Source organism: Panthera pardus, unplaced genomic scaffold (assembly GCF_024362965.1).
Source record: "Panthera pardus isolate Hobbes unplaced genomic scaffold, ASM2436296v1 HiC_scaffold_20, whole genome shotgun sequence".
In the NCBI taxonomy this organism is placed as follows: domain Eukaryota; kingdom Metazoa; phylum Chordata; class Mammalia; order Carnivora; family Felidae; genus Panthera; species Panthera pardus.
The window spans coordinates 16,651,558-16,678,858 of NW_026526766.1; the positions used below are offsets into that span (position 1 = coordinate 16,651,558).

At 40.3% G+C, this 27,301-nt stretch overlaps 1 protein-coding gene across 5 annotated transcripts in view; it reads right to left on the reverse strand.

Annotated features, from left to right (window-relative positions):
* TRPM6 (transient receptor potential cation channel subfamily M member 6) overlaps positions 1-27,301 on the reverse strand; it is a 201,466-nt gene that overhangs the window by 26,639 nt on the left and 147,526 nt on the right. For all 5 annotated transcript variants that reach the window (XM_053907814.1, XM_019463591.2, XM_019463590.2 and 2 more), the window contains 5 exons: positions 10,167-11,302; positions 9,871-9,983; positions 5,283-5,406; positions 1,663-1,754; positions 87-145 (listed from right to left, as the gene is read on the reverse strand). In XM_053907814.1, coding sequence (XP_053763789.1) covers positions 87-145; positions 1,663-1,754; positions 5,283-5,406; positions 9,871-9,983; positions 10,167-11,302 — 1,524 coding nt within the window. The remainder of the gene's footprint in view (positions 1-86; positions 146-1,662; positions 1,755-5,282; positions 5,407-9,870; positions 9,984-10,166; positions 11,303-27,301) is intronic.

Below are 27,301 nucleotides of genomic sequence, written 5' to 3' on the forward strand. Positions count from 1 at the left end.
TGACCCGATGAAACCTTTGTTCCCAATCATGTTAAAGAAAAAAGAAGCCAAAGATGCTTTAAAAACATACATTTAGAAATACTCACAGGGAGTTCCTATTGAAGCTGGTGCTCCTGGAGCTCCACAAGGAGTTTTTGCTCAGATCCTGAGTGGAAGGGAAAGGTCATTGCACATTCACCCAGCATTCTCCTACCCCAAGCTTCTGGTAATACATTTGCAATACACACGCCTTCGAGGGCATAGTTCTTTACCGCCACCCCCCCCCCCATTCTCTAGCTCAATACTTCCCTTTTACTGGACGCACTAAATTCAAGTTAGAAAGATGCATAATGTTAGCACAATATCTGAATAACTCAATGTGTTGACTGACTTAAGCAGAATGAAATTATTCTTGTGGGGACATCGTAGAGAGAATGTAATGTATTAAAGGTTTTCACAGAAATGAATAGTCAATGACGTGGAAGAAGGAACGAAGGTTGAAGTTGACAAGAAACGTCAATCATTACATCATTATGACTTCTATCAGGATATTATTGTTTCGGTTGATGATTATTTAGAATAACATTACCTTGAACTTATCATTCTATTTTCTACTTAGACTCATCTATTACTTCTTGAAACCTGGTACGCTCCAGGCATTACTCTAGGTGTTTCCACTGGTGTTATTTTTGTTATCCACTGCCAATAATCTCGTAAGAATGGCATTAGCCCCATTTTAGAGACATAGCTAACAGAGCTCAGAGGTTAATTAATATACGTAGCTCTGAAACCCAGGAAGTAGCAAAGTAGAATTTGATATGGCAGACATGTTCTTGCCTCCAATCACCTACCTCCAAGCAGTCTTACATTTTGTTTTCAAAACCTTCTACAAATTACATTCATGAGCTCATTAGCATACATTCCTACAGGTATTGTGGATACGGTTCCCAAGTTCATAGAAATAACATGCAAACCAAGAGCAAAATTAGATTTCTTGCATTAGCCTAACGAGATCACACTTCCCACATGGTGGATGGTAGTAAAACAGAAACATATCTGCAGATGTGAGAAACACAAGACCACAATCAGAGAACCTCAGTGTTGGAGAAAGACAAAGGGCCCTTTACCCCTCAACGCCCAAATCCCCCCCCCCCCCGGCCCCGCCCCAACACATCTGCAAAAATGTTTGCTCAGCCTGGTTGACTAACCACTCTCAGTAAGGAACTTACTGCTTCCAGAAATAAACCATTCCATCCTTAGAAAGCTCCAATTGCTAAAAATTCCTCCTCAGAGTGGGCTGAAATCTGCCTCCCGGTACCTTCTATATGTTGACTCTAGCTCCACCTTTTAAAGCGTATTGAAAATACCTTATTTTTCTTCCACGTGGCAACATTCATGTATTTCGAAACAATTACAAAAATTCCTGAATTATTTATCTTTCCTGTTAAAAACGCCCAGGATAAATTACTGGATGGACACATATATTGAATGGAGAAGAAGGAAAGAATGGCAGGGGTTGGGGGCTGAGTGAACAACCTGAGCATATATTCAAAGCAAAGATTTAAATGTAATACCAATAAAAAGAGGAAGCCAATTATGGGGCATAAAGGTAAAACAGACACAGTCAAGGAGTTAGAGTGCGTGTGCACACATTTTTTTAAATATCAAATAAGATGTTTTTACCTCTTGAGACTGCTTTAGATAATCACTGACTTGTACAGCATGCCGTTCAATTTCTTTAGTTTTCATTTTCTGATATATAGGGGGTTCTAGACCTTGTTAAAAGGAAGAAAAAAAATAGAGAATACATCAAAATGTGTTACATTCAAATTACATCCCTAAATAGAAAGATCTGAACATAGTACATTCATCTAAATTTGAACATGTTTTTTTTTCTCTATTTAGCAAGTGTTACCAAGATTCTTTTGTCCCTTTTTTCTCAAATGGTTGAAAGCTATATATTCTACAGTATTTCTATTTGTCAGTAGTTTCTTTTACATTTATAATAATGTATGCTCTCTATCAAAGTCAAGAATTAAATGATCCATGACTTGTCCTCCTACAAAATAAAACCTTTAGCAATTTTTTTTAAAACTCACCTTCTCCTGTACCCTATTGTCCATGCTTTATTTAAAACACATGGAATTTTCATTCCAAATTGTTAGGAATCCTTCCTTAACAACTGCATCAAGCATCATAGTAGGCTACTTAAAAAAATAAAATAAAACAAAAACAAAAGATAGAAAAGAATGCCAGCAGATAGGTTTAATTATCATCTCTCTCTTAAAAACACATTACAAGGATCATTATTGTCATTATGTTTTACACTGATACCTGCAGAGTCACTGGCATATAGTAGGTATCCAATAATAATTTAATTATTGGATTGGATTAATTCTGAGAATAATGCTTGGGAGTCCCTCGCTAAATGTAGGAGAAAACAGTTGTAATTTTCTCCCCTAATGATTTTATGCTGAAAATACACACACACACACACACACACACACACACACACACACACACACACAAAGTGCAAAAAACCCATTGGAAAAAAACCATAAAATGTCATACGTGATATTTTTGTAATAGCATAAAATTATGATCAATATGGTTTCAATGTATTAAAATACATTAAAATTAAAATACCTATAGGAAAAGTTAAAAATAGACTTTACATTTTCATAGCTAAATTCCTCAGAACTTTTCTTTTTGTATTTGACGAGAGCTTGTATTTAAAGAGAGCTGACAGGGTATCACCCAACCCTCAAATTTTTTTTTAATTCTTTTTCTTTTTTAAAAAAAAAATTTTTTTTTTAACGTTTATTTATTTTTGTGACAGAGAGAGACAGAGCATGAACAGGGGAGGGGCAGAGAGAGAGGGAGACACAGAATCTGAAACAGGCTCCGGGCTCTGAGCGGTCAGCACAGAGCCCGACGCGGGGCTCGAACTCACAGGCCGCGAGATCATGACCTGAGCCGAAGTCGGACGCTCAACCGACCAAGCCACCCAGGCGCCCCTTAATTCTTTTTCAATTAATGCTTAACACGGACACATTTCAAAAAAACAAAAAAAAAAAAAGAAAAGATTCTTAATTCAGATTAACCAAATCTCAGTAAATGTCAGATTAACTAGACACACGGACTCAGCCTATTTCCCTACATCTTGTCTTCCTTTCTGATCACTGGACTCAAGATTCTTTTCCAGAACCCTCCTGCTACCTGCATCTTTCTCTAGTTGAAATTCAATGGAAATAACTTAAATAACTTGGGGAGGGGAGTGAGTGGAATGGGTGGGGGCGGGGGGTCATCCCAAGGTTCAGACTTCCGGCTGTAATAAAAGTAAGCCCTGGCGAGGTAGTATGTAGTGTGGTGACTGTAGTTAACAACACTGTATTGTGTATTTGAAAGTTGCTGAGAGAAGAGATCTTAAAAAGTTCTCATTACAAGGAAAACAAGTGTAACTATGTCAAGTGATGAATGTTAATTCAACTTGTTGTAGTAAACATTTCACAATATATATGTACGCCAAATCATTACATTGTACACATAAAACTAATACAATGTTACATAGGTCAATTACATCTCAATGAAAAAAGAACTTGAATAATTTAAGAAAGATATATAATAATTTAAATATCGGTTAGACTATTTATAAAAAGTATAATATATAATAAATATATTTTATTTTGCATACTACATATATAATATCAAATAAGATATATATATAATATCAAATATATATATATTTTTTGAGTCATATCTGTAGATGAAGGGAGTTCTGAATAATTTCTAATATCTCTTTCAGCTGGAGTCCACTTGATTCTCAGTGAGTTAGTAGACAATTGAGTATTTTAAAATATAAACCAAGGTTTCTCATCCACCAGTATTTGGGGCTGGATGATTCCTTGTCAGGAGCAGAGAGACTGTCCCATGCGTTGTAGGATTTTTAGCAGCATCCCTGGCCTCTACCCACCAGATGTCAAGAGTACCTGCACCTTCCTTACTGGTGACAACCAAAAATATCCTTAGACATTGTCAAATGTCCCAGGGAAGAGAGGTAGGAGGCATAGAAAATAGCCCCATGGTTGAAAACAACTAACCATAGGACAAAGCAAGGTTTTTAAAGAAGCATAATAACAAAGATTTCAAGACAGTATCTATTTGTACCTTAAGTTTAGTCTTTCAAGTAATTCTAAATCTGTATGAGTCCTGGGTCACATAGTTCCTTCTGTTTAAAAATTAGTAAAAGGGAGGGTGAGGAAGATGGTAGCAGAGTAGGAGGACCCCAGGCTCGCCTCGTCCCACGGCCACAACTAGGTAACTACCGAATCACCCTAAATACCCCAGAAATTGACCCGAAGACCATCGGAACAAACTCCATAACTAAAGGTACAGAAGACGCCACATCAAAGAAGATATTTGCACACCCATGTTCATAACAGCATTATTCACAGTAGCTAAGAGGTGGGAACAACCCACGTGTCCATTGATGGACGAACGGATAAACAAAATATGGGTGACAACCGCATTTCATCTTGCCATGGTAGCCATGGAGGTGCCCCACAGAGATCTTGGGAGCCCTGTGTTGAACATGACCGAGCTACAACATGGTGGAACCCGGGTCCCTGCATCCCTACACGGAGGGCTGCCTGTCAAACATTAGCACCGGGCTTTGCTTAGAAAAGAATAAACCTCAAATGTGTGAAAGAATTAATAAGGGTCTCTTATTGTGTAATGCAGGACGTTCCAAGTTCTGATCATTGCTACCAATTCTGTTCATAATCTGCCCTCATTTTACCTGTCCAGCCTTATTTCACATTCTCTGCCTGCCTCATAGTTTTCATTTGTAGCCTGTTGATTCATCTTTTCTCCTCTGCAAACACCATTAAGAGACACTTGCCCATGGATTAAATGCTGTATGACAGCAGTAATAAGAAGTCATCCCACTGAGTTCTGTGCAAGGGTCCGTATCAACCTCTCATGAACCTGAAGAATTTATAACATTAGACAACCCCCCACTCCATACAGCAGACTGAAGTACAGTCTCTGAGCCAGGTTTAACAGCTCTGAGTATGAGACTATCTACTCCTTAATTTTTCTTTCCTGGATCGCAACAACTATTCCATTAAATGAATGGAAATTTTGTCCTTTTCATCAAAGTTAAAAATCGAAAAGAGCTATTCTCCTCAATGGGTGTCGCCACCCTCTCATTCTCTCATCTCCACTTAGAAGAACATTAGGGACCACCACTGGTCTGCGGGTAGTGTGAGGAAACTCCTACTAGAGTCAAGACTGTTACATACTTATCTGACTATATTTGGACACCGTAAGCCAGTTCTTGCTGCACTCCTCTTCTTCTGAGATGTTACTTTCTCCTGGCTCGGAATTCAACTGGTCGTTTGGGGAGCAGGTATCAACCATTATGACCTGGAGGGAAAGACACTTGTTGGAACATCGTGACATTAATCTGAAAACATTTTGAGCCATTAATGTGACTCAGAGAGGGACTATGGTGAGCAGCAGTGGTTGTTAACATTGGCTTCACATTTTAGAATCACCTGGAAATCTTTGAAAACTCCTATCAGCCATGCAGGCAGGACATAAGCACCCATGTAATTACTATATGTGGCCATGACAGAGAACTGGGGGGGGGGGGGGGGGGGAGGGAGGGCAGCAGTTGTCAAACTTGAGTGTAAATCAGAATCACTCAAGCCTATGCTAAACCACAGATCACGGGGTCCTACCTCCAAGATCTGTGACGCAGTAGGTCTAGAAGGAGAAAGAATTTGAATGTCTGATAAGTTTCCAGGTAACGCTAATACTGCTCATAGGAGACCACAATTTGAGAACCACTGGCACAGAGCAAAAAAATAATAAATAAAATAAAATAACAAAATAAAATAAAACAAAATAAAATAAAATAAGGCTTGGATGTAAAAAGAGCTTGTGTTGGAACACTAGATTTGTCACTTAGCAGTTTTGTGAACCTGAAGGGTGCCTGGCTGGCTCAGTCAGTAGAGAGTCCATTACATGAACTTGGACAAATGTCTGTGAGTCCCATTCCCTTTGTCATTAAAATAACAGGTAGCCAAGAGGTACCTGGGTGGCTCAGTCGGTTAAGCATCTGACTTCGGCTCAGGTTATGATCTGATGGTTCATGGTTTTGAGCCCCACATCAGGCTCTGTGCTGACAGCTCAGATCCTGGAGCCTGCTTCAGTTTCTATGTCTCCCTCTCTCTCTGCCCCTCCCCTGCTCATGCTCTGTCTCATTCTCTCTCTCCCTCTCCCTCTCTCTCTCTCTGTCAAAAATAAATAAAACATTTAAAATAAATTTTAAAAAAATAACAGGTAGCCAACAATAGTGGCTGCCTTATGTACTAACCAGAGACAGAGAAGAAATGAGGTATATTGACAAAATACAAAGAAATAAACAAATGCAAGTTATTAGTACCTGAGCCCAGTTGCAATTTCTAGTTAAATTCTGGTCATTTTAATCATTGCAAAAAATAAATCTACCAAATTCATATTTCATAAGATTCCAGCAACTCATAGCATTTTCCCTGAAAGAAGAGTCATCTTTACCAAGCTAAGTCTCTTCCTGCAAAAGATAATTTTACATAATTGTCTTTAAACTTATCTCTTTGCTTTAGCTTCTCATTCTAAAAAGAGCTGAGGTGCTTTTAAAAATGCATCCAGGTTATTATACGGAAAAATGAGGCAGAACATTAAGATCAGGAAAGGTGAAGTCCTATGGAATGCTAACTCAGAAGTAAGACTCCCTAATAATAAAAAGATTCACTAATAAAATGTGAAAATGTGAACATAACATATTGGAATTTGTGGGATATAGTTAAAACAATGGTTAAAGGGGATTTTATACCACTAAGTACCTGTATTAAAAGACAGTCTCAAATCAATGACCAAAGCTTCTTTCTTAACAAACTAAGGGGGGGGGGGGGGTGGAAAGCAAATTACACCCAAAGTAAACAGAACAAAAAAAAATAATAAAGAGCAGAAATCAATGGAATAGTAGTCAGAGACAATCAATGAAAACAAGAACTGGTTCTTTGAAAAGATCAATAAAGCAGATAAACCAGTAGCCAGATTGATCATGAAATGAGAAGAGAAAAACACAAATTTCAAATATGACAAATGAGAGAAGCGATGTCACTACGGACCTCCTAGACAATAAAGGGATAATAAAAGAATATTATAATACTATAATGCCAATAAATTCAACAACTTAGATGAAATGGACAAATTCCTTGAAAGAGACAAACAAATAAAGCAAACTCCAGATGAATCAGATAGCCTGAATAGCCCTCTATTACAGAAATTGAATTTGTAGCTAAAATCTTTCCCACAAAGACGGTTTCATTGGTTAATTCTACCAAATAATAAAAGTTGAAATAGTATCAACTCTATACAAACTCACCTAGAAAACTGAAGAGAGAATACTTCCCAACTCAGTCAGTAAGCCCAGCATCACCCTGATACCAAAACCAAAGACATTACAAGAAAAGAGACCTAGAGACAAATATTCTTCAAGAATACAGATGCAAGAAAATCTTATTAAGATTTTAGCAAAATATAGCATACAAAAAAGATAATACATCATGATCAAGCAGGGTTCATCGCAGCCAGGTTGATTTAATATTCTAAATAGTAATTCTATGTTATAAAACTAATCAATACAATTAATTATATTAACATAATAAGAAGGAAAAACCATCTGTTTAAATAAATAGGTGCAGAAAAAGCACTTGACAAACGCTGAGATCTACTAACATAAAAATTCTCAGAAAACAAGGTACAGAAGGGAATTCTTTAACTTGATAAAGGGCATCTACATAAAAAGCTACAGCTAACACTGTATGTACTAATAAAAGCCAAATGTTTTCCCCCTAAGAGCATTGACAAGGAATGGACTCTTTTTTTACCACTTTTATTCAGTCTATAACTAGAGATTCTAGCCAGTGTAATAAGGCACGAAAAATAAATAAAACACATCCTGATTTGAAAGAAAAGTAAAACAATCTTCATTTGTACGTAACGTGATCATTTATATAGAAAAGTCTGCAGAAGCAACAAATCTACTCAAATTAATAAGCTTAGCAAGATTGTAAGATAAAATAAATATTTTAAAAGTATATTTGTATATACCACCACCAAATAATCAGAAATTATTTTTTTATAATTTCATTAATAATAAAGTAAAAAATATTAAGTACTTATGGATACATTTTTTAAAATATGTGCAAGAACTGTACACCCAAAACTACAAAATGCTGCCGAGAGAGATTAAGGAATATCTAAATAAATAGACATATCATGCTCATAGATCAGAAAAGTCATTACTGTTAAGATGCCAATTCTCCCCAAGATGATTCACAGAATTCTACTCTCCCCAACAAGTTTCTCTGTAAAAATTGTCAAGCTGATTCTAAGTATATGTGGAAATACAAAGAAACTAGAATAGCCAACAAACAAACAAACAAAACCTTTGAAAAGGAAGAAAAACTTCAGCAGACCTATACTATGTGATTTCAATATTTAATATAAAATTATAGTATTCAATATACTGTAATTTTATCATAAAGATAGACATATAGGTAAATGGAACAGAATATATCCAGAAATAGATCTACACATATTATGAACACACATGGCCAATTAATTTTTGACAAAGGTGCCAAGGCAACCCAATAGGAAAAATATAATCTTTTTACCCGAAAATACTAGAAAAAATTGATATTCGTATTCAAGGAAGGAAGGGAAGAAAGAAGAGACAAAGAAAGAAAGGGGGGGAGAAAAAAGAAAAAAGGGAGGAACCTCAATCCTAACCTATCACCATATACAAAAATTAACTCAAAGTGGGCTAGAACTTAATATAAGAGCAAAAACTATGAAACTTCTAGAAGAAAACATGAGAGAAAATCTTAGTGATCTTGGGTTTTGCAAATTTTCTTAAACATGATGCAAAAAGTACAGACTGAAAAAAACAAGCAAGAGACTTCATTAAAATAAAAAATGTATGCACTTCAAAGTACATTTATGAAAAAGCAAAAGGCAAGCCACCAAGAGAAAATATTTATAAAACATATATCCAACAAGGGGCTTATATCTAGAAAAAAACTCTGACAACTTAATAATAAGACAACCCAATTTTTTTTCAGTGAACTCTACGCCCAAGGTGGGGCTTGAACTCATGACCCCCCAACATCAAGAGTTGCATGCTCTACTGACTGAGCCAGCCAGGTGCCCCTCAACAATCCAATTTTTTAAGTAGCATATTTAAACAGACAGGTGACCAAAAAAGACATATGGATGTCAAATAAGCATGTGGAAAGATACTTTGCGGCACTAGTCGCCACAGAAATGCAAATGAAATCACTGTGAGATACCATTACACAGTCACCATGATGGCTAAAATTAAAAAGACGGAGCATACTAAGGATTGGTGAGAATGTGCCCCACCGAAACACTCATAAACTACTCCTCAGAAACTGGTGGGAATGTAAAATGGCACAGCCACTTGGAAAAGCAGTTTGGAAGTTTCTTCTAAAATTAAACAAATACTCACCATATGACTCTGACATTCCACTCCTAAATATTTACCAAAGAGAAACTGAGACATATGTCCACACAAAGACTTGTGCACAAATGTTCATAACAGCTTTGTTTGGAATAGCCAAAAACTGAAAATAACACAAGTGTCCTTCAGCATGTGAGCTGATAAATGAGCTGTGGCATTTCCACTCTGATGACTCTTAAATCTTCACTCCTTCCAGTACAGTGCTATTTTCTCGCGTGCCTGGCACTTTACAATAAAGAGAAACCAAAAAAAGATAGGCTACTACCTCTACTGCCAATAACATGAAAGACACTTACTGGCACCTGTAGCCCTTGTGTTTTCTTCTTTTTCTTTGACAACCTCCTATCCTTGATTAGCATTTTTGTCCTGATCCATGCTGACTGCCTGATCTCTGAGGATCTTGAAAGATCTGTAAAGGAAAGCATTTGCATGAAAAAGTTTACGAAGATTGTACAGGGAGCCATTTGGTTTTACAGACAGCTGAGAATGGGGAGCATGAGAATGTAGTTAAAGATCATTGACCTTTAAAACATAATAGCCATGCATAGAATTTAATAGTTTATTTTTTAACAAAAATAAAATCACTTCTTACTTTTAATCCTACAGATCTTCAGTTTCTCCTCCTTGTGGAATCTCAAACTATGACTCCGAGTGAAGGGCCTATCTCTGCGGAAAGGATTGATCCAAAAGGATGTGTTTGGCGGCAGCCATGGTCCCACTTCTGAGCAATCGCTACTCTGGGCCAAGCTTGATGAGTTATCAGACAGGGATCTGGCCCGGATCTGCTTCTGGCACTGGTCATTCTCCTCACCGCTACAAGTGGAGGCCAAGCAGGTTTGCCATTTTTTCTTGATGCTAAACACACCAGTTTCATCACCTTCTGAAAATGCCCAGTTCACATATCCACCTCCAACTGGCATGCTCTCGGCTTGAGAAGGGAGGGAGGTCACTTGCGTGGGTGCTGGTGTGCAAATCAAAGTGGGTGGAACTTGCTCCCCCTTGTCTTCTCTGGCTGGTGTGTGAGCAATTGACTCGTACTGTTCCTTGGGTTCAGCCACTGAGCCCTGAGCTGAGATACCTGGGGTCTGCCAAGTCAGATGAACAGGGACCTCATTCTGGGCGACCTGTTCAGTTGCCATCACATCTATACCTGCTTCCATAGATGGTCTGAACAGGGGCAAGTCAATTTCCTCAGAAAAAGGAACTTGCTTTAGATAAGAGGGGACCAGAAGAAACTGGCCATGCTTTGGGTGTGTTTGTGTGTAAAGGGACACTCCAGAAGCAACTACACTAGTTTCCGTGTCTTGCTTTTCCTGCTCATCTCTTACATTTGAAGCCTTTCCCTGAATGTCTGTAATCTCAAGAAGGGGTCCCCTCTGTACTCTCAGGGTATGCTGACCTCTGGCCAGGCTCCGCAGCAAAGAAGGAGGCATGCTATAATACTGATATTTCTTCTCCCCAGAGATCTCCATGCTGCCTAGAACCCCTGCACAGATGACATTGCTCCAGCTGTGGGGAAGTTTTCTGCAAGTAGAATGCTTTCTGTTGGCCAGGAGAGCCTCATCCTCTTGTAAGGTGTCAACAGCAGAAAGGACTTTTAGGGTATCCACCGTTAGAGCAGAGAGGTCCTGCAGGTGCCCCACTTGGCTGTCCAAGGACAGTAAGGAGTCCTTTATAAAAGACACTTTTTCGTTCATTTCTTTCAGCTGGAAGTACATCTCTGTAACCCTGATGGTAAAGGGACGGAGAAAACCAATAAACGCATTAAGCTAAGAAGAACTTTCCTTGTTCTTCTCCCATCCTACTTCCAGCCTTAGGAGGCTCCTCAGCCTAAGCTGCTTCCCCAAGTTAGGTGAGTCTTCTGCCTTCTCATCCCAGGTGATCTCCCCCCCTCCTATAATTCCCACTAGCTCCCCAATGAGGAAACACTACAAATCTGTATTTCTAGCCCTTATTTCTAACATTTCAGAACCACATTTCCAGCTAGTTATCCCTCCAATTGTTCTATCCATCAGCCCTATTGTATTCATTAATATATTCATTAATTTGCATGACAAACATCTGAATATCTCCTACTGACAAGCCCTATGTTACTTCGGATACAGAAAAAAGATCTTGAGGAAGAAGCCAGAATGAGAGGAACAGAATAATCAAGTATGTAATTAGAAAAAAAAAAAAAAAATTATAGATCTTAAACAACAACAACAACGAAAATCCAAGTCTAGAGTTCAAATAGGCTTCCCAAGCTGCAAGCAAAACCCATTCTAAGAGACCTACATTCAGAGAAAGCCTCAGCCAAATTTTTAAAATTATTTTGAAAACTTTAACCCAACATTATGATGTCTAGCCGTGGATTCATGTAAAAGCAGCACAAGACATTTTCAGCTGGAAGAGTCAAAAGTAAATTGCAAATCGAATCTAATTAAATGTATTAATTGACTTAGAGACAGAACGAATGAAGGAAATGTTGGTTAATATTATCTGTATATTTATAAATACCTCCAAATGGGGATGGGTTTTACTCTGTGCCCCCAGAAAGAGATATGTTGATGTCCTAATGTCCCAGTAACTTGTAGGTTGGGACTTCATTTGGAAACATGGTCTTTACAGAGATAATCAAGTTGAATTGAGGTCATTACGGTAGGCCCTAAGCCACTATGGCTGGTATCCGTATAAAAGGGAAATCTGGACACAGTGAGAAGATGATGTGAATATACACAGGGAGAAAGCCACCCTAGGACTTCAGTGATGCATCTACAAGCCCAGGAATACCAAGGATTGACAGTAAACACCAGAAGCCAGAAGAGGCAAGGAAGGATTCTCCACTAGAGGCATCAGAGCAAGCATGGCCCTACCCCTACCAACTTCTTGATTTTGGACTTGTAACCTCCAGAATGGTGAGACAACAAATTTCTGCTGTTATAAGACACCCAATTTTTGGTACTTCATTATGGCAGCTTAGGAAACTACTTCCATCTTTCTAAGCTTAACAATTAATACAATAAATTACAAAATGTATCAGACTTGGTTACAAAAAATAAACTCCTACACATAAAAATATAACACTTCAAAATAAGTGGTAAGTTGGAGATTATTCTAACAAATATGATGAGGTGTTTGTATCCTTCGATAAATCAAAACTTTTATGAATTGTTATGGAGAAAAAATTAAGAAGAACCCAAAGGATGTGAACAGACAATTCACAAAAGACAAAATATAAAAGATAAGGACATATGGTAAAATATTCACACTCATTAGGTATGCAGAGAAATGGAAATGAAAACAACGATGAGCTCATCTACACTGTAACAACATTTTTTTAGCCTCGCAAATGATTAAAATAACTCTATGGGGACAAGGATGCCACACTGGGCCGTTCAATTAGGCAATGTACATAAAGAGGCTATAATTTCACTATGCTAAAGGTGATAGAGATATTCTCTACATTACGAGATAGAATATCATGCAGCCGTTAAAATCATGTTTACATTGTTAATAGTAATTTCCTTTGGCTATTTCTGATGGTAGGCATGGGGATGGGATGTTGTTATGTTCTGTTGTACACTTTTAAATTTGATATAAACACTTTGTAAGTCAAGCAAAAGTAAATGTAAAATTATGTTTATACATAATGTTTTTACTTATTGAAGAAACGTTTTGGATGTGTAAGGGGGGAAGGGAGTAAAATACAAACTTGTATCATTTTATTTATTTATTTACTTACTTATTTACTTATTTATTTTAAGTTTCTTTGTTTTTGAGAGACAGAGTGCAAGTGGGGGAGGGGCAGAGAGAGAGGGAGACCCAGAATCGGAAGCAGGCTCCGGGCTCCGAGCTGTCAGCACAGAGCCCGATGTGAGGCTCCCTCGAATTGCAAGATCATGACCTGAGCCGAAGTCGGTCACTTAACTGACTGAGCCACCCAGGTGCCCCCAAACTTGTATAATTTTAACTAAAAAAAAAAAAAAGTACATATACACATACATACATACATACATATATGACAAAATGGAAAAAAGAACAACATTTTCAGAGTGGGCTCTGGCTTATGACATATTTTCTTTCTTTTCTTTCCCTGTTTTATTCTTTTATTTGGATAAGCGAATATTCTGAGCAAATTCTCTATAATGAAAATCTTTGATAAACAGAAATAAAATAGTGGTGCCTGAGTGGCTCAGTTGGCTAAGTGTCTGACCCCTGATATTGGCTTAGGTCATGATCTCATGGTCATGAGATCGAGTCCCATGTCAGCCTCCATACTGGGCATGGAGCCTGCTTAAGATTCTCTCTCTCCCTCTGCCCTTCCCTGACTCACTCATAATCAATCTCTCTCTCTCTTGATCTCAATCAGTCAATAAAGTTAAAGAAAAAAAAAAAACCAGCAAGGGAGGGAATCTTATCCAATTTCATGGCTGACACGACCATATGCATGAATTAAAAATGATCCCCAGGAGGGACACCTGGGTGGCTCAGCCAGTTAAGCATCTGACTCTTGATCTCAGCTCAGGTCATGATCTCATGATTCATGAGATCAATCCCTGCACCTGCTATCAGCACAGAGCCTGCCTGGGATTCTCTCTCTCTCTCTCTCTCTCTCTCTCTCTCCCCCTGCATCTTTCTCTCTCTCCTTCTCAAAATAAATAAATAAACTTAAAAAAAAAATGATCCCCAGTTTTATGTGGGGACTGGAAGAAGCAGTGATTATACTATGGAGAATTTAGCATTCGGGTGCAACAAGCACTTGCCAAAATAGTGTGAGACTTTCCCTCTCTAGAATATACCTCAAGTCACATGGATCGAGACATCCTCCACTTCTTTCTGGGAGCTTAGCAGATAGGAATTAAACAATAAAGAGGGTGGTATTTTCTGTGTTTATTACATGTGGGTGGACCCCTCTCTTTCTTACTTCTGCTATAGAATTCAACTTCTGTAACTCAATAGAGGCTTCATAAATGCTTCCTGACCCTCTGGAGCCTGCAAAACTAGAATTGGCAGGGATGATGAGGGAAAGAGCACAAAATATATGTATATCCCTTTCCAAATATGCTTAATTAGAGCCTCTCCATCTAGCGCACTGTTTCATCTGATTCAAAAACAGTACAGTCTGAACAGCGGTAATGGAGGCTCATTAAGTTCCATTAGCAGCAGTCCCATCGAACGGATACAATAGAAGCCAGCAACCATTCACGGCGACAGGTAACACGCTACAATAGAGACCTGTTAGACAAATAACCTGGTCACCCTCACGTCGGGTCCTCTTGCTTTTATGGGCACTGTTTATTTCAAAGCATTATGTCCTGTGAAACATATTTTGATTATATTCCTCAGCCACCAACTGCATTAATTTAATCTAAACTTTCAGTCGTTCTTACATGTAACATAAATTCTTATAAGTTTAGTTTCCCCTGTGCAAGGTTTTTTTTTTTTAATATAAAATTCATTGCCAAACTTTTTCCCATACAACACCCAGTGCTCATCCCAACAGGTGCCCTCCTCAGTGCCCATCATCCACCCTCCCCTGCCTCCCACCCCCCATCAACCCTCAGTTTCTTCTCAGTTTTTAAAAGTCTCTTATGGTTTGGCTCTCTCCCTCTCTTTTTCTTTTTTTCCTTCCCCAAGCGAAGGCCGGTATGGTTATTGTTTAACTGTGGGTCTTTGAACAAGATGTTTTAATAAAATAAGGTTATAAGAAGTATAATTATAGCCATCATGATAATCGTAATATTTACCGAGTGCTCACTATGTGCCAGGCACTTTACAAAGACTCTACATAATTATTTTATTTAATCTGCATAACAACCCTATAATGTAGGCATTACTTTTATCCTTTTCATAAAAGAGGTGGAGCCGGTCAAATGGTTGGGGATAGAGGGAGGCTTCAAACCCAGACGGTCTGACTCCACATCCAGTGGCATTAACCCCTGCACTCTGGCACCTCTGGGCAACTCATCGGGGATCTAGACAAAGTTCTCACGGGGGCCTTTGAGGCCTAGGAAGGGTTAAACAAATTACACCAAAGTTTCCCACGCTGGGAGGTATTCACAGATGTTCCTCAGTAAGGTTTCACAGCACAATACTGACAGGACCTGCTTAAGTGGTAACTCTACTGAGTCGCCATGTGGCTTGTTTTAAAATGCAGCCCTTCCAGGTAAGATGGTGGCGTCGTAGGAAGGACCCTGTGCTTGCCTTGTCCCTCAAATGCAGCTAGCTAAATATCAAATCATTCTGAACACCCAGGAAATCTATCTGAGGAGCAAAAGAGGCCACATCATGGAAGGCAGGAGGTACAGAGACACGATTTGGGGGAGAGAAGAATTGCCAGAGCTGCAGAGGGAAGGGAGCTGCGGTCAGGGACAGGAGATAGAAAGAGAGAGAAAGAGACTAGAACACAGGGCATTGCACCAGAAAAAACACGTCCCCGTAACCACTGACGGGGAAAGCAAGAGAGGCTGATTATCACAAGTCTTTACAAGGCAGCGGAGCTCAGTCTGAAGTTTGAGAAGTCTGTGGCATGGCCAGGGTGGAGCCTGGCAGGCACAGAGGTGCTCCTGTGGAGGAGGGCAGAGGCCCGAAGCAGACAGTGGTTTCTGAGTATCCCCTGGGTCACCCTGGGAGAGAAAGTCCCCCTTCGTCGAGTGCATTTGGGAGAGGCAGCACTGCCTCTCTGGGAACGAAAGAGCCAGGAGGCACCACCGAGCCGCCCTGCTCATCGGCATACGAGCAGAGATGCCTGCCTGACCCGGATGCCGCCTTTTTGCTGCACTTTACCACAGACCCCAAGCCCCTGCATGTTCAAGGAACTGCCCTTCTGGGACAAACCGGAACCTGCCAGGGCGCAGCAACACCCCCCCCCCCCATTATCAAGGTGGGTCCCTGCCGTGCCGGGTCTCTAACAGTTGGATTTCTGAAACCCAAGCAGCAAGCCTGAATTAAACACAGGAGCACTGTGCTGCCACATGGGCAGATGGGCTCGGACACAGACAGGGTGAAGGCAGGGATCTGACAGAAGCCTGGGATAAAAGAGGGGAGATGGTTAAGTCTTCTGGGAGGGATTCCTGAACAGCAGCAGCACGAACTCCCTTCTGGGGTGAAAGCAGGCTGATGCCACTGTTCACTCCTCCCATCAGCGTGGACAGACTTCGGAGACGCAAAACCCACGGTGGAGGCTTGAGCCTTGCTTACGTGAAGCCCTGCCCCCTGCACTCTGCAGGTGCTTCCGAGCTAGGGCAAGTGTGCCAGAGAGGCAGAGCTGCAGCGGGCCCCTCCCCCAGAAGACCAGCACAAACCTCCCACATGCACCAAGTCTACTTGCCAGAAAGTGCTGCAAAGTTTCAGCAACAGGGGAAATAGGATCTAGCTTCTTTTAACAAGGAGACCAAAACACACCTAGTTAAAACCTGGAGCACAATGGACAAGGTGGTAATACTTCCTACTGCAGACAAGAAGAAACTCTGCAGAAGACTGACCTGAGGGAAAGAGCAGCCAAAACACAACAGCAGAGTGCACACAGCATACGCCAAAAACACTTCCTAACGCCCCAGGCCCTGGGCAGTACATGACCTCTCTTTAATATAGCCATTATTTTCAGGAGCAGGAAACATAACAGGCTTTCCTAACACACAGAAGACAGAGGCCTAGACAAAAATGCCAAGATGGAGGAATTCATCCCAAAAGAAAGAACAAGAAGAGGTCATGGCCAGGGATCTAATCAAAACAGATGTAAGGAATATGCTTGAGCCAGAATTTAAAACAACAATCATAAGGATACTAGCCAGCCTTGAGAAAAGCATGGAGAACACCAGGGAGTCCCTTACCACAGAGATAAAAGACCTAAACACTAGTCAGACTGACTGGATGTACTGACCCTAAGAATGGAAGAAGCAGAGGAACGAATACATGATAGAGAAGATACAATTATGGAAAATAATGAAGCTGAAAAGAAGAGGGAAAAAACAATACTGAATCACAAATGTAGATCTGGGGAACTCAGTGACTCCATTAAGCATAATCGCATTTGTATCATAGCAGTCCCAGAAAAAGAGAGGGAAAAAAAAATCAGGGAAGGAAACAGACATCCAAATCTAGGAGGCAAAAAGAACTCCCATCAAAATCAACAAAAGCAGGCCAACACCAAGATATTTCATAGGAAAATTTGTAAAATACAGAGATAAGGAAAGAATCCTGAAAGCAGCAAAGGAAAAGAAGTCCCTAACCTACAAGGGAAGACAAACCAGGCTTGTAGCAGATCTCACCACAAAAACTTGGTAGGCTAGAACGCAGTGGCAAGATATATTCAATGTGCTGAATGGAAAAATATACAGCCAAGAATACTTTATCCAGCAAGGCTGTCATTCAGAATAGAAGGAGACATAAAAAGAGTTTCCCAGAAAAACAAAAAGTTTGTGACTACTACTAAACCAGCCCTGCAAGAAATAAAAGCAGGGGGTGGGGAGGGGATGCCAGGATGACTGTTGGTTAAACCTCCAACTCTTGATCTCAGCTCAGGTCATGATCTCACGATTCGTGAGATCAAGCCCCATGTCGGGCTCTACAGTGACTGCATGGAGCCTGCTTGGGATTCTCTCTGTGCCTCTTTCCCTGCCCCTACCCTGCTCATGCCTTCTCTCTCTCTCTCTCTCTCTCTCTCAAAATAAAAAAATAAACTTCAAAGAAATATTAAAGAGGACTTTAAGTGGGAAAGAAAGACAAAAAACAACAAAGACTAGAAAGGAACAGAGAACATCTCCAGAAACACCAACTTTACAGGTAATAAATACAACGGCACCAAATTCATATCTATTAATAATCACTCTGAATGTAAATGCGCTAAGCGCTCCAATCAAAAGAGACAGAGTATCAGAATGGGTTTTTTAAAAAGTGCCTACAAAAGACTCATTTTAGACCTAAAGGCACCTGCAGATTAAAAGTGAGGGGATGGAGAACCAATTTATCACGCAAATCGACGTCAAAAGAAAACTAGAGTAGTGATACTTCTATCCGATGAACTAGATTTTAAACCAAAGACTGGACAAAAGATATGGAAGGATACTATGTCATAATAAAGGGGTCTATCCAACAAGAAGATCTAACCATTGTAAATATTTATGCCCCAACTTGGAAGAACCCAAATACATAAATCAATTAGTAACAAACATAAAGAAACTCATTGATAATAATACAAGAAAATTTGTAAAATACAGAGATAAGGAAAGAATCCTGAGAGCAGCAAGGGAAAAGAAGTCCCTAACCTACAAGGGAAGACAAATCAGGCTTGCAGCAGATCTCACCACAGAAACTTGGTAGGAAAATTTGGGACTTAAGGGAAAATTAGGGAGACTTTAACACCCCACTTACAGCAATGGACAGATCATCTAGCAGAAAATCAGCTAGGAAACAATGGCTTTGAATGACACACTGGACCAGATGGACTTAACAGATATATTCAGGACATTTCATTCCAAGTGTCCATGGCACATTCTCCAGAATAGATCACATACTGACTCACAAATAAGGCTTCAACAAGTACAAAAAGACTGAAATCATACCTTGCATATTTTAAGACCACAATGCTATGAAACTTAACATGAACCACAAGAAAAAATTTGGAAAGACCAAAAATACATGGAAGTTAAAGAACATCCTACTAAAGAATGAATGGGTTAACCAGGAAAGTAAAGAAAAAAAAAAAAAATACATGGAAGCAAACGAAAATGAAAACACAACACTCCAAATCCTTTGGGATGCAGCAAAAATGGTCATAACAGGGAATTATATGGCAATACAGGTCCTCCTCAAGAATAAAGAAAAGTCTTAAATTTTAATACTCAACATAACCTTACACGTAAAGGAGCCAGAAAAGGAATAGCAAATAAAGTCTAAAGCCACCAGAAGAAGGAAAATATAAATATTTGAGCAGAAATAAATTATATAGAAACATACAAACAAACAAAATAACCAGTAGAACAGATGGATAAAACTAGGAGCTGGTGGTTCTTTGAAGGAATTAATAAAATTGATAAACCCCTAGCAAGATTTATCACAAGAAAAGAGAAAGGACCCAAATAAACAAAATCACGAATGAAAGAGGAGAGATCACAACCAACACCACAGAAATACAAAGAGTTATAGGAGAATACTATGAACCAACAAATTGGGCAATCTAAATTCCTAGAAATACATAAACTATCAAAACTGAAACAGGAAAAAATAGAACATTTGAACAGACCCAAAACCAGCAAAGAAATTGAATCGACAATCAAAAATCTCCCAACAAACAAAAGTCCAAGGCCACATGGCTTCCCGGAGGAATTCTACCAAACATTTGAAGAAGAGTTAATACCTATTCTTCTCAAATTGTTCCAAAAACTAGAAATAGAAGTAAAACTTCCAAAATCATTCTATGAGGCCAGCATTACGTTGATTCCAAAACCAGACAAAGTTCCCACTAAAAAAGGAGAATTACAGAATAAAGAGGTGAAGATTCTCAATAAGATACTAGCAAATTGAATCCAACAGTACATTAAAAGAATTATTCACCACAATTAAGTGGCATTTATTCCTGGACCACAAGGGTAGTTCAACATTCATAAGTCAGTCAGCAGGATACACCACATTAATATTCTGTAAATAGATGCAGAAAAAGCATTTGACAAAATACAGCATCCATTCTTGATAAAAACCCTCAGCAAAGTAGGGATAGAGGCAACATACCTCCGCATCATAAAGGGCATATACAAAGACCCACAGCTAATAATATCCTCAGTAGGGAAAAACCGAGATCTTTTCCTCTATGGTCAGGAACAAGACAGGGATGTCCACTCTCACCATTGTTATTTAACACAGTAGTGGAAGTCCTAACTTCAGCAATCAGACAACAAAAAGAAATAAAAGGCACCTAAATTGGCAAAGAAGAAGTCAAACTCTCACTCTTCACAGATGACATGATACTCTATGTAGACACCTGAAAGACTCCACCAAAAAAACCCTGCTAGAACTGATACATGAATTCAGCAGACACACAGGATATGAAATCAACATACGGAAGTCTGTTGCATTTCTATACACCAATAATGAAGCAACAGAAAGAAAAATCAAGGAATGGATCCCATTTACAATTACACCAAAAATCATAAGATACCTAGGAAGAAACCTAACCACAGAGGTAAAAGATCTGTACTCTGAAAACCATACAATACTTATGAAAGAAGCTGAAGAACGCACAAACAACTGGAAAAATGTTCCATGCTCATAGATTGGAAGAACAAACATAGCTAAAATGTCTATACTACCCAAAGCAATCTACACATTGAATACAATTCCTATCAAACATCACTGGCATTTCTCACAGAGCTAAAGCATACAATCCTAAAATTTGTATGGAACCACAAAAGACCCTGAATACTCAAAGCAATCCTGAAAAAGAAAGCCAAGCTGGAGGCATCATAATTCCAGATTTCAAGCTACATTACAAAGCTGTAGTGATCAAGACAGGATGGCACTGGCACGACAACAGACACATAGATCAATGGAACAGAATAGAAAACCCAGAATGGACTCACAGCTATAAAGTCATCTAATCTTTGACAAAGCAGGAAAGACTATCCAATGGAAAAAAAGAGAGTCTCTTCAACGAATGGCACCAGGAAGACTGGGGCAACAAGCAGAAGAATGAAATTGGACCACTTTCTTACACCACACACAAAAATGAATTCAAAATGGATGAAAGATGTAAATGTGAGACAGGAAACCATCAAAATCCTAGAGGAGAAAACAGACAGCAACCTCTTTGACATCAACCGTATCAACTTCTTATTAGACACATCTCCTGAGGTAATGGAAGCAAAAGCAAAAACAAACTATTGGGACTTCAAGATAAAAGGCTTCTGCACAGTGAAGGAAACAATCAATAAAATTAAAAGGCAACCTACAGAATGGAGAAGATATTTGCAAATGATATGTCTGACAAAGGGTTAATATCCAAAAATCTACAAAGAACTTATCAAACTTAACACCCAAAACACAAATAATCCAATTAAGAAATGGCCAGAAGACATGAATAGGCATTTTTCTAAAGAAGACATCCAGATGGCTAACAGACACATGAAAAGATGCTCAACATCACTCATCATCAGGGAAATACAAGTCAAAACTACAATGAGCTACCACCTCACACCTGCCAGAATTGCTAAAGTTAACAACACAGGAAATAACAGACGTTGGCAAGGATGTGGAGAAAATGGAACCCTCTCACAGTTGGTGGGAATGCAAACTGGTGCAGCCACTCTGAAAAATAGTATGAATGTTCCTAAAGAGTTAAAAATAGAACTACCCTATGACCCAGCAATTGCACTACTAGGTATTCACCCTAAGGATACAAAAATACTGATTTGAAGGGGCTGTGCCCCGATGTTTACAGCAGCGTTATCAACAATAGCCAAACTATGGAAGGAGCCCAAATGTGCATCAAACGATGACAGATAATGAAGACGTTGAATATATATACAATGAAATATTACTCAGCCATCAAAAAGAATGAAATTTTGCCATTTGCCATGATGTGGATGGCAAATAAATCAGAGAAAGATAAATACCATACGATTTCACTCATGTGTGAAATTTAAGAATCAAAGCAAATGAACATAGAAAAAAAGGAAGGCACACCATAAGAGACTTTTAACTGTAGAGAACTACTGAGGGTTACTGGAAGGGAGGTGGGCAGGGGATGGGCTAAATGGGTGACAGGCATTAAAGGAGGGCACTTGTGATGAGCACTGGGTATTATACGTAAGTGATGAATCACTGATTTCTACTCCTGAAACCAATATTACCTTATATGTTAACTTTAAACAAAATCTAAACAAAAACTTTAAAAAAAAAAAAAAACAAAATAAAATGTAGTATTTCCCAAATATAACATGCTTAATATGGAAAAATACCCAATTAACTAGTACCCCATAGAACAGAGAGACGGAAGTGCTGGTTTATAGCACTAGGGTCAAAAATAACCAGTTTTCCAGTAAAGGAAGACATAAAACAGCCCTTAATACTTCTCTTTTTCTAGTATCACAACTCACTGAATTCTGTAAGTAGATAGATAGGTGATCTCTTCTTTACGGGTAAGGGCCCATGCAAATCCCCTCCTAATCTCATTTCCCTCCCTTTTCAAACTATTGGCTCGGCTATCTCGGGAAAGTATTCTTCCCTCCCTCCCATACCTCTGTGGCAAGCTCCCCAGGGGCTACCGCAACAAGGCCAGCCGTGTAAACAAGGGCTGTTGAGGCAGCTCTGTCAACAGGGAAAATCGGTGGATGATGTTCTGAAAACCCGGGCCTCCATAATCGAATTCTAGAGCCCATGGAAGCCTCTGGAATAGTTTTCAGAAGCCACATACCCATCTAGCTTCTAATCCTTCTCTACGCAAATCTCAAGGGAAACAACCAAGAAGCATATAATGGTACATGATGACTAATAGTGTTAGGCTTACTTCCACCACCACCACCACCACCACCACCACCATCATTGAATTAATTGTCCATAAGTGTCTGCTTCTCAGGTTTTCACGCCATATTCATTTGGCTCACAACACTACCATTTCCTTGTTGTCCCTATTCTCCTCTGATAGATTCTAGCTCGTTTTCTCCATGAGCTCCTATTCCTTGTCCATTATACAGCTGTCAGGGCCCCCCTCATGGAACCACCCTCACCCCCCTGAGTTTCCTTACTCTTCTTGCTTCCTGGGCATACTCACTTCCTAGGTCATGGTTTTATTTTCTCACAAGGGGCAGGTGACTCCCAAATCTCCCTGTCCAGTTCAATCTTTACCCCAGGACTTCCTACCCTCACATCTAAAACCTCCCAGAAATCTCTGGCTAAATGTGCCATAAGAATCCACAAAACTAAAACTTGACAAAGCTAAAGCTAAAACTCAACAAAGCTAAAACTCATCACTTGCCCCCCTCCCCGTGTCTTTTGCACATTTTTTTTTCAATCATGATGGTGCCACCTTTCACCTAATTACCCCCGCTACAGATCTGAGAGTCATCCTCGACTCCACCTTCTCCCTCGGCTGCATGTCCAATCCCTAACTCCCCTCATCAACTGCCCTTTCTAAACGTGTCTTCGTTCATCCCTTCTGCTACAGTCTGGATGTTTGTGTGTCCCTGAGATTCAGGTTGACATTCTAACCCCCCAAAGTGATGATATTAGTAGGTAGGGCCTTTGGGAGGTGATTAGGTCAGGAAGGTGGAACCCTCATGAATGGAATTCGTGGCTTTATAAAAGAGAACCCACAGAGCTCCCTCACCCCTGCCACCATGTGAGGATACAACATGGAGTCTACAACCCAGAAGGGGACTGTCACCCACACCGTGCTGGCACGCCGATCTTGGACAGCCTCCAGAACTGTAAGCAGTAACTTTCTGCTGCTTACAAGCCACCCAGCCTATAGTACTTCACTCTACAGTCTGAACAGACTAAGACACCTCCTTTCAACCCCATCATGGCTACTTTGGCTAGCCCTTGGGACTCATCCTCCTGCTGCATCAGTCTCTCAAATGGCCTCCATATTTCCAATTCTGACACCTTAAATCCACACTGTAACTGAGGGAATCTGCCTAGAAAGTAAATCTGCCCATATCTGACCACCTAAAAATCCTTCCTTAGTTTATAGTATAAAGTAAGGGACTCTCCATGACCTTGTCCTCATTCATAGCCTAGGGCAGTGAGGTCATCTTATCTATTTATTCCCCTTTGAAGGTTTAAAAGAAAAGATGTATTTATTTTTTTTATATGAAATTTATCGTCAGATTGGTTTCCATACAACACCCAGTGCTCATCCCAACAGGTGCCCTCCTCAATGCCCATCACCCACTTTTCCCTCCCACCTACGCCCCCATCGACCCTCAGTTTGTTCTCAGTTTTTAAGAGTCTCTTATGGTTTGGCTCCCTCCCTCTCTAACTTTTTTGTTCTTCCCCTCCCCCATGGTCTTCTGTTAAGATGTATTTTTTTTAATTTTTTTTTTTTTACATTTATTTATTTTTGAGAAACAGAGTAAGACAAAGCATGAGCGGGGCAAAGGCAGAGAGAGAAGGAGACACAGAATCTGAAGCAGGCTCCAGGCTCTGAGCAAGAGGTCAGCACAGAGCCCGACGCGGGGCTCAAACCCACAAACTGTGAGATCATGACCTGAGCCGAAGTCGGAGGCTCAACCGACTGAGCCACCCAGGTGCCCCTGTTAAGATGTATTTAAAAAGAAATCACACTCATAGCTTTTTAGAGCCTTTCTAAAAATGTTTATTTATTTTTGAGACGGAGAGAGACAGAGTGTGAGCAGGGCAGGGGCAGAGAGAGAGGGAGACACAGAATCGGAAGCAGGCTCCAAGGCCCGAGCTGTCAGCATCGATGCCGACGCGGGGCTTGAACCCACAAACTGTGAGATCATGACCTGAGCTGAAGTCAGATGCTTGACCAAACTGAGCCATCTGAGCACCCCAGAGCCTAGTTTTACTTGCATCATATCCTTACTATTGACCAGCACTCTGCCACACAGTCCATCTGTGTTACCTCATGTAACCCTCAACACCTCTAAGGGGTATATCTATTTTTGTGTACATCTTGCAAATAAGAAAACAAAGACCCAGAGTAAATTGGCCCAATTTACATAGAGCTAGCAAATGGCAGACGCAGGCCTTCGTCCTGGCTCTATAAACTCCTATCTGGGTATGTGTCTTCTAGAAGATTGAGAGCCAGGCTGGCCCATGGAACTCAGTGAGCATATCGATAATGGAGGCAGAATGTGAAGAAGAGGAACAAGGTAAGAGAGGGTCATCAAGCTCCGGCCTAAAGATATTATTTAAGGAAAATAAAATTTTCTGGGCTCAAAACCCAATTCTATTTGATATTTTGTTCTCAATATAAAATTTGGTCTGAAATTCAATCAGCCACCTAAGTACATATCTACATAACATGGTATCATTTGAAAAGTGCAGAAAAGGGCACCTGGGTGGCTCAGTTGATTGAGCATCTGACTTCAGCTCAGGTCATGATCTCATGGTTTGTAAGTTCTAGCCCCACGCTGGGCTCTGTGCTGACAGCTCGGGGCCTAGAGCCTGCTTCATATTCTATGTCTCCCTCTCTCTGCCCCTCCCCAGCTCACTCTCTGTCTCTATCTCTCAAAAAATTAATAAACATTAAAAAAAAGTGCAGAAATACCCATAGTGAACCATTTACAGAGTTCTTTGTGTAATTCAATGAAGGATTCACTTTCTATCCATTTGGATATCAGAAAAAAATACATGCATTATTAGGTATAACATTTTATTTTGGGGCATCTGGGTGGCTCAGTTGGTTGAGCGTCTGACTTCAGTTCAGGTCATGATCTCTCGGTTCATGAGTCTGAGCCCCACATCGGGCTCTGTGCTGACTGCTAACAGCCTGAAGCCTGCTTCAGATTCTGTGTCCCCCTCTCTCTGCCCCTTCCCCGCTCATGTTCTGTCTCTCTCTGTCTCTCAATAAACATTAAAAAAAATATTTTTTTAACATTTTATTTTTTAACTGTTTATTTATTTTTTGAGAGAGGGAGAGAGAGAATGAGCAGGGAGGAGCACACAGAGAGGGAGAGAGAATCCCAAGCAGGCTTCATGCTGTCAGCGCAGAGCTCAACGCGGGGCTTAAACCCACAAACCGTGAGATCGTGACCTGGACCAAAATCAAAAGTCAGATGCTTAACTGACTGAGTCACCCAGGTGCCCCAGGTGTAACATTTTATAGCCAGGTCCGTGTATATTTGAAAATGAAGGAACGCCTTTAACTTCTGTCAATTTGCTTTGGTTATAAAAACAATTCTGTGTTTGTTTGTTTTTTTTTTTTAATGCATATAACAATGCAGTCTTCCATATTTTAACACAATGCCATGTATGCACAATTATCAGTACAGCCATGATGGCTTTGATCCCACAGTTTCTGAACATGTTCACTTTCTCCAATACATTTTCTCTTTCCTCAAATCTCTCAGTGGCCTCCCTGCACGGACCCCCCAAATCACACATACCCACAGGCACCATCAGATGGTCCCCTGGCCTCGACAGCTGTGTGCCCGCATCCTCCTGAACACTGGCCGTACTCTCTCCGGGTGCCCTGTTTGAGGGAGATGCCCAGGGCCTGCAGTAAACCGTTCCTCGGGGACCGCACTTCAGCAAATCACCTCCTCCCTCCTGTTTCTGCAGCTTCTCCCTTGCTGGTGAATCATTTCCAGGACCACACGCATTTATTTTGTTATCTCCATACGAAAGCAAAACAAGAGAACCTCACCTGTCCTCATCTCCCCAGTGCAACCAGGACGCAGCCCTCGACCTTCTCCAGTCCTACCTGCTGCTCATGGACGCACCTTGCTGCCTCAGGCACCTGCATTTGCTGTTCCTTCGATCAGGTGTGCCATCCCCCTGGGTGTCTCTGCCTGGCCCTCCCCTCTCAGGTCCCCCCTCTGCGACTCCGCAGTGACCTCCCTGCCCCAGACTACCCCAAGGAGTCCAACCCAACCCCCAACTCTGGCAGACCCCTCCCCAACGTCATTTTCTATTCCCTTACGCAACTTTATTTTTCTTCATCTCTATTTAACTGTCTGACATCGAATTACATATTTGTATTTGTTTCTTATGTGTTCTTCACCCCCGCCCTCTTACTGGTCTGCCTGCACACACCAGAACACAAGTCCTACAAAGGCAGGGACT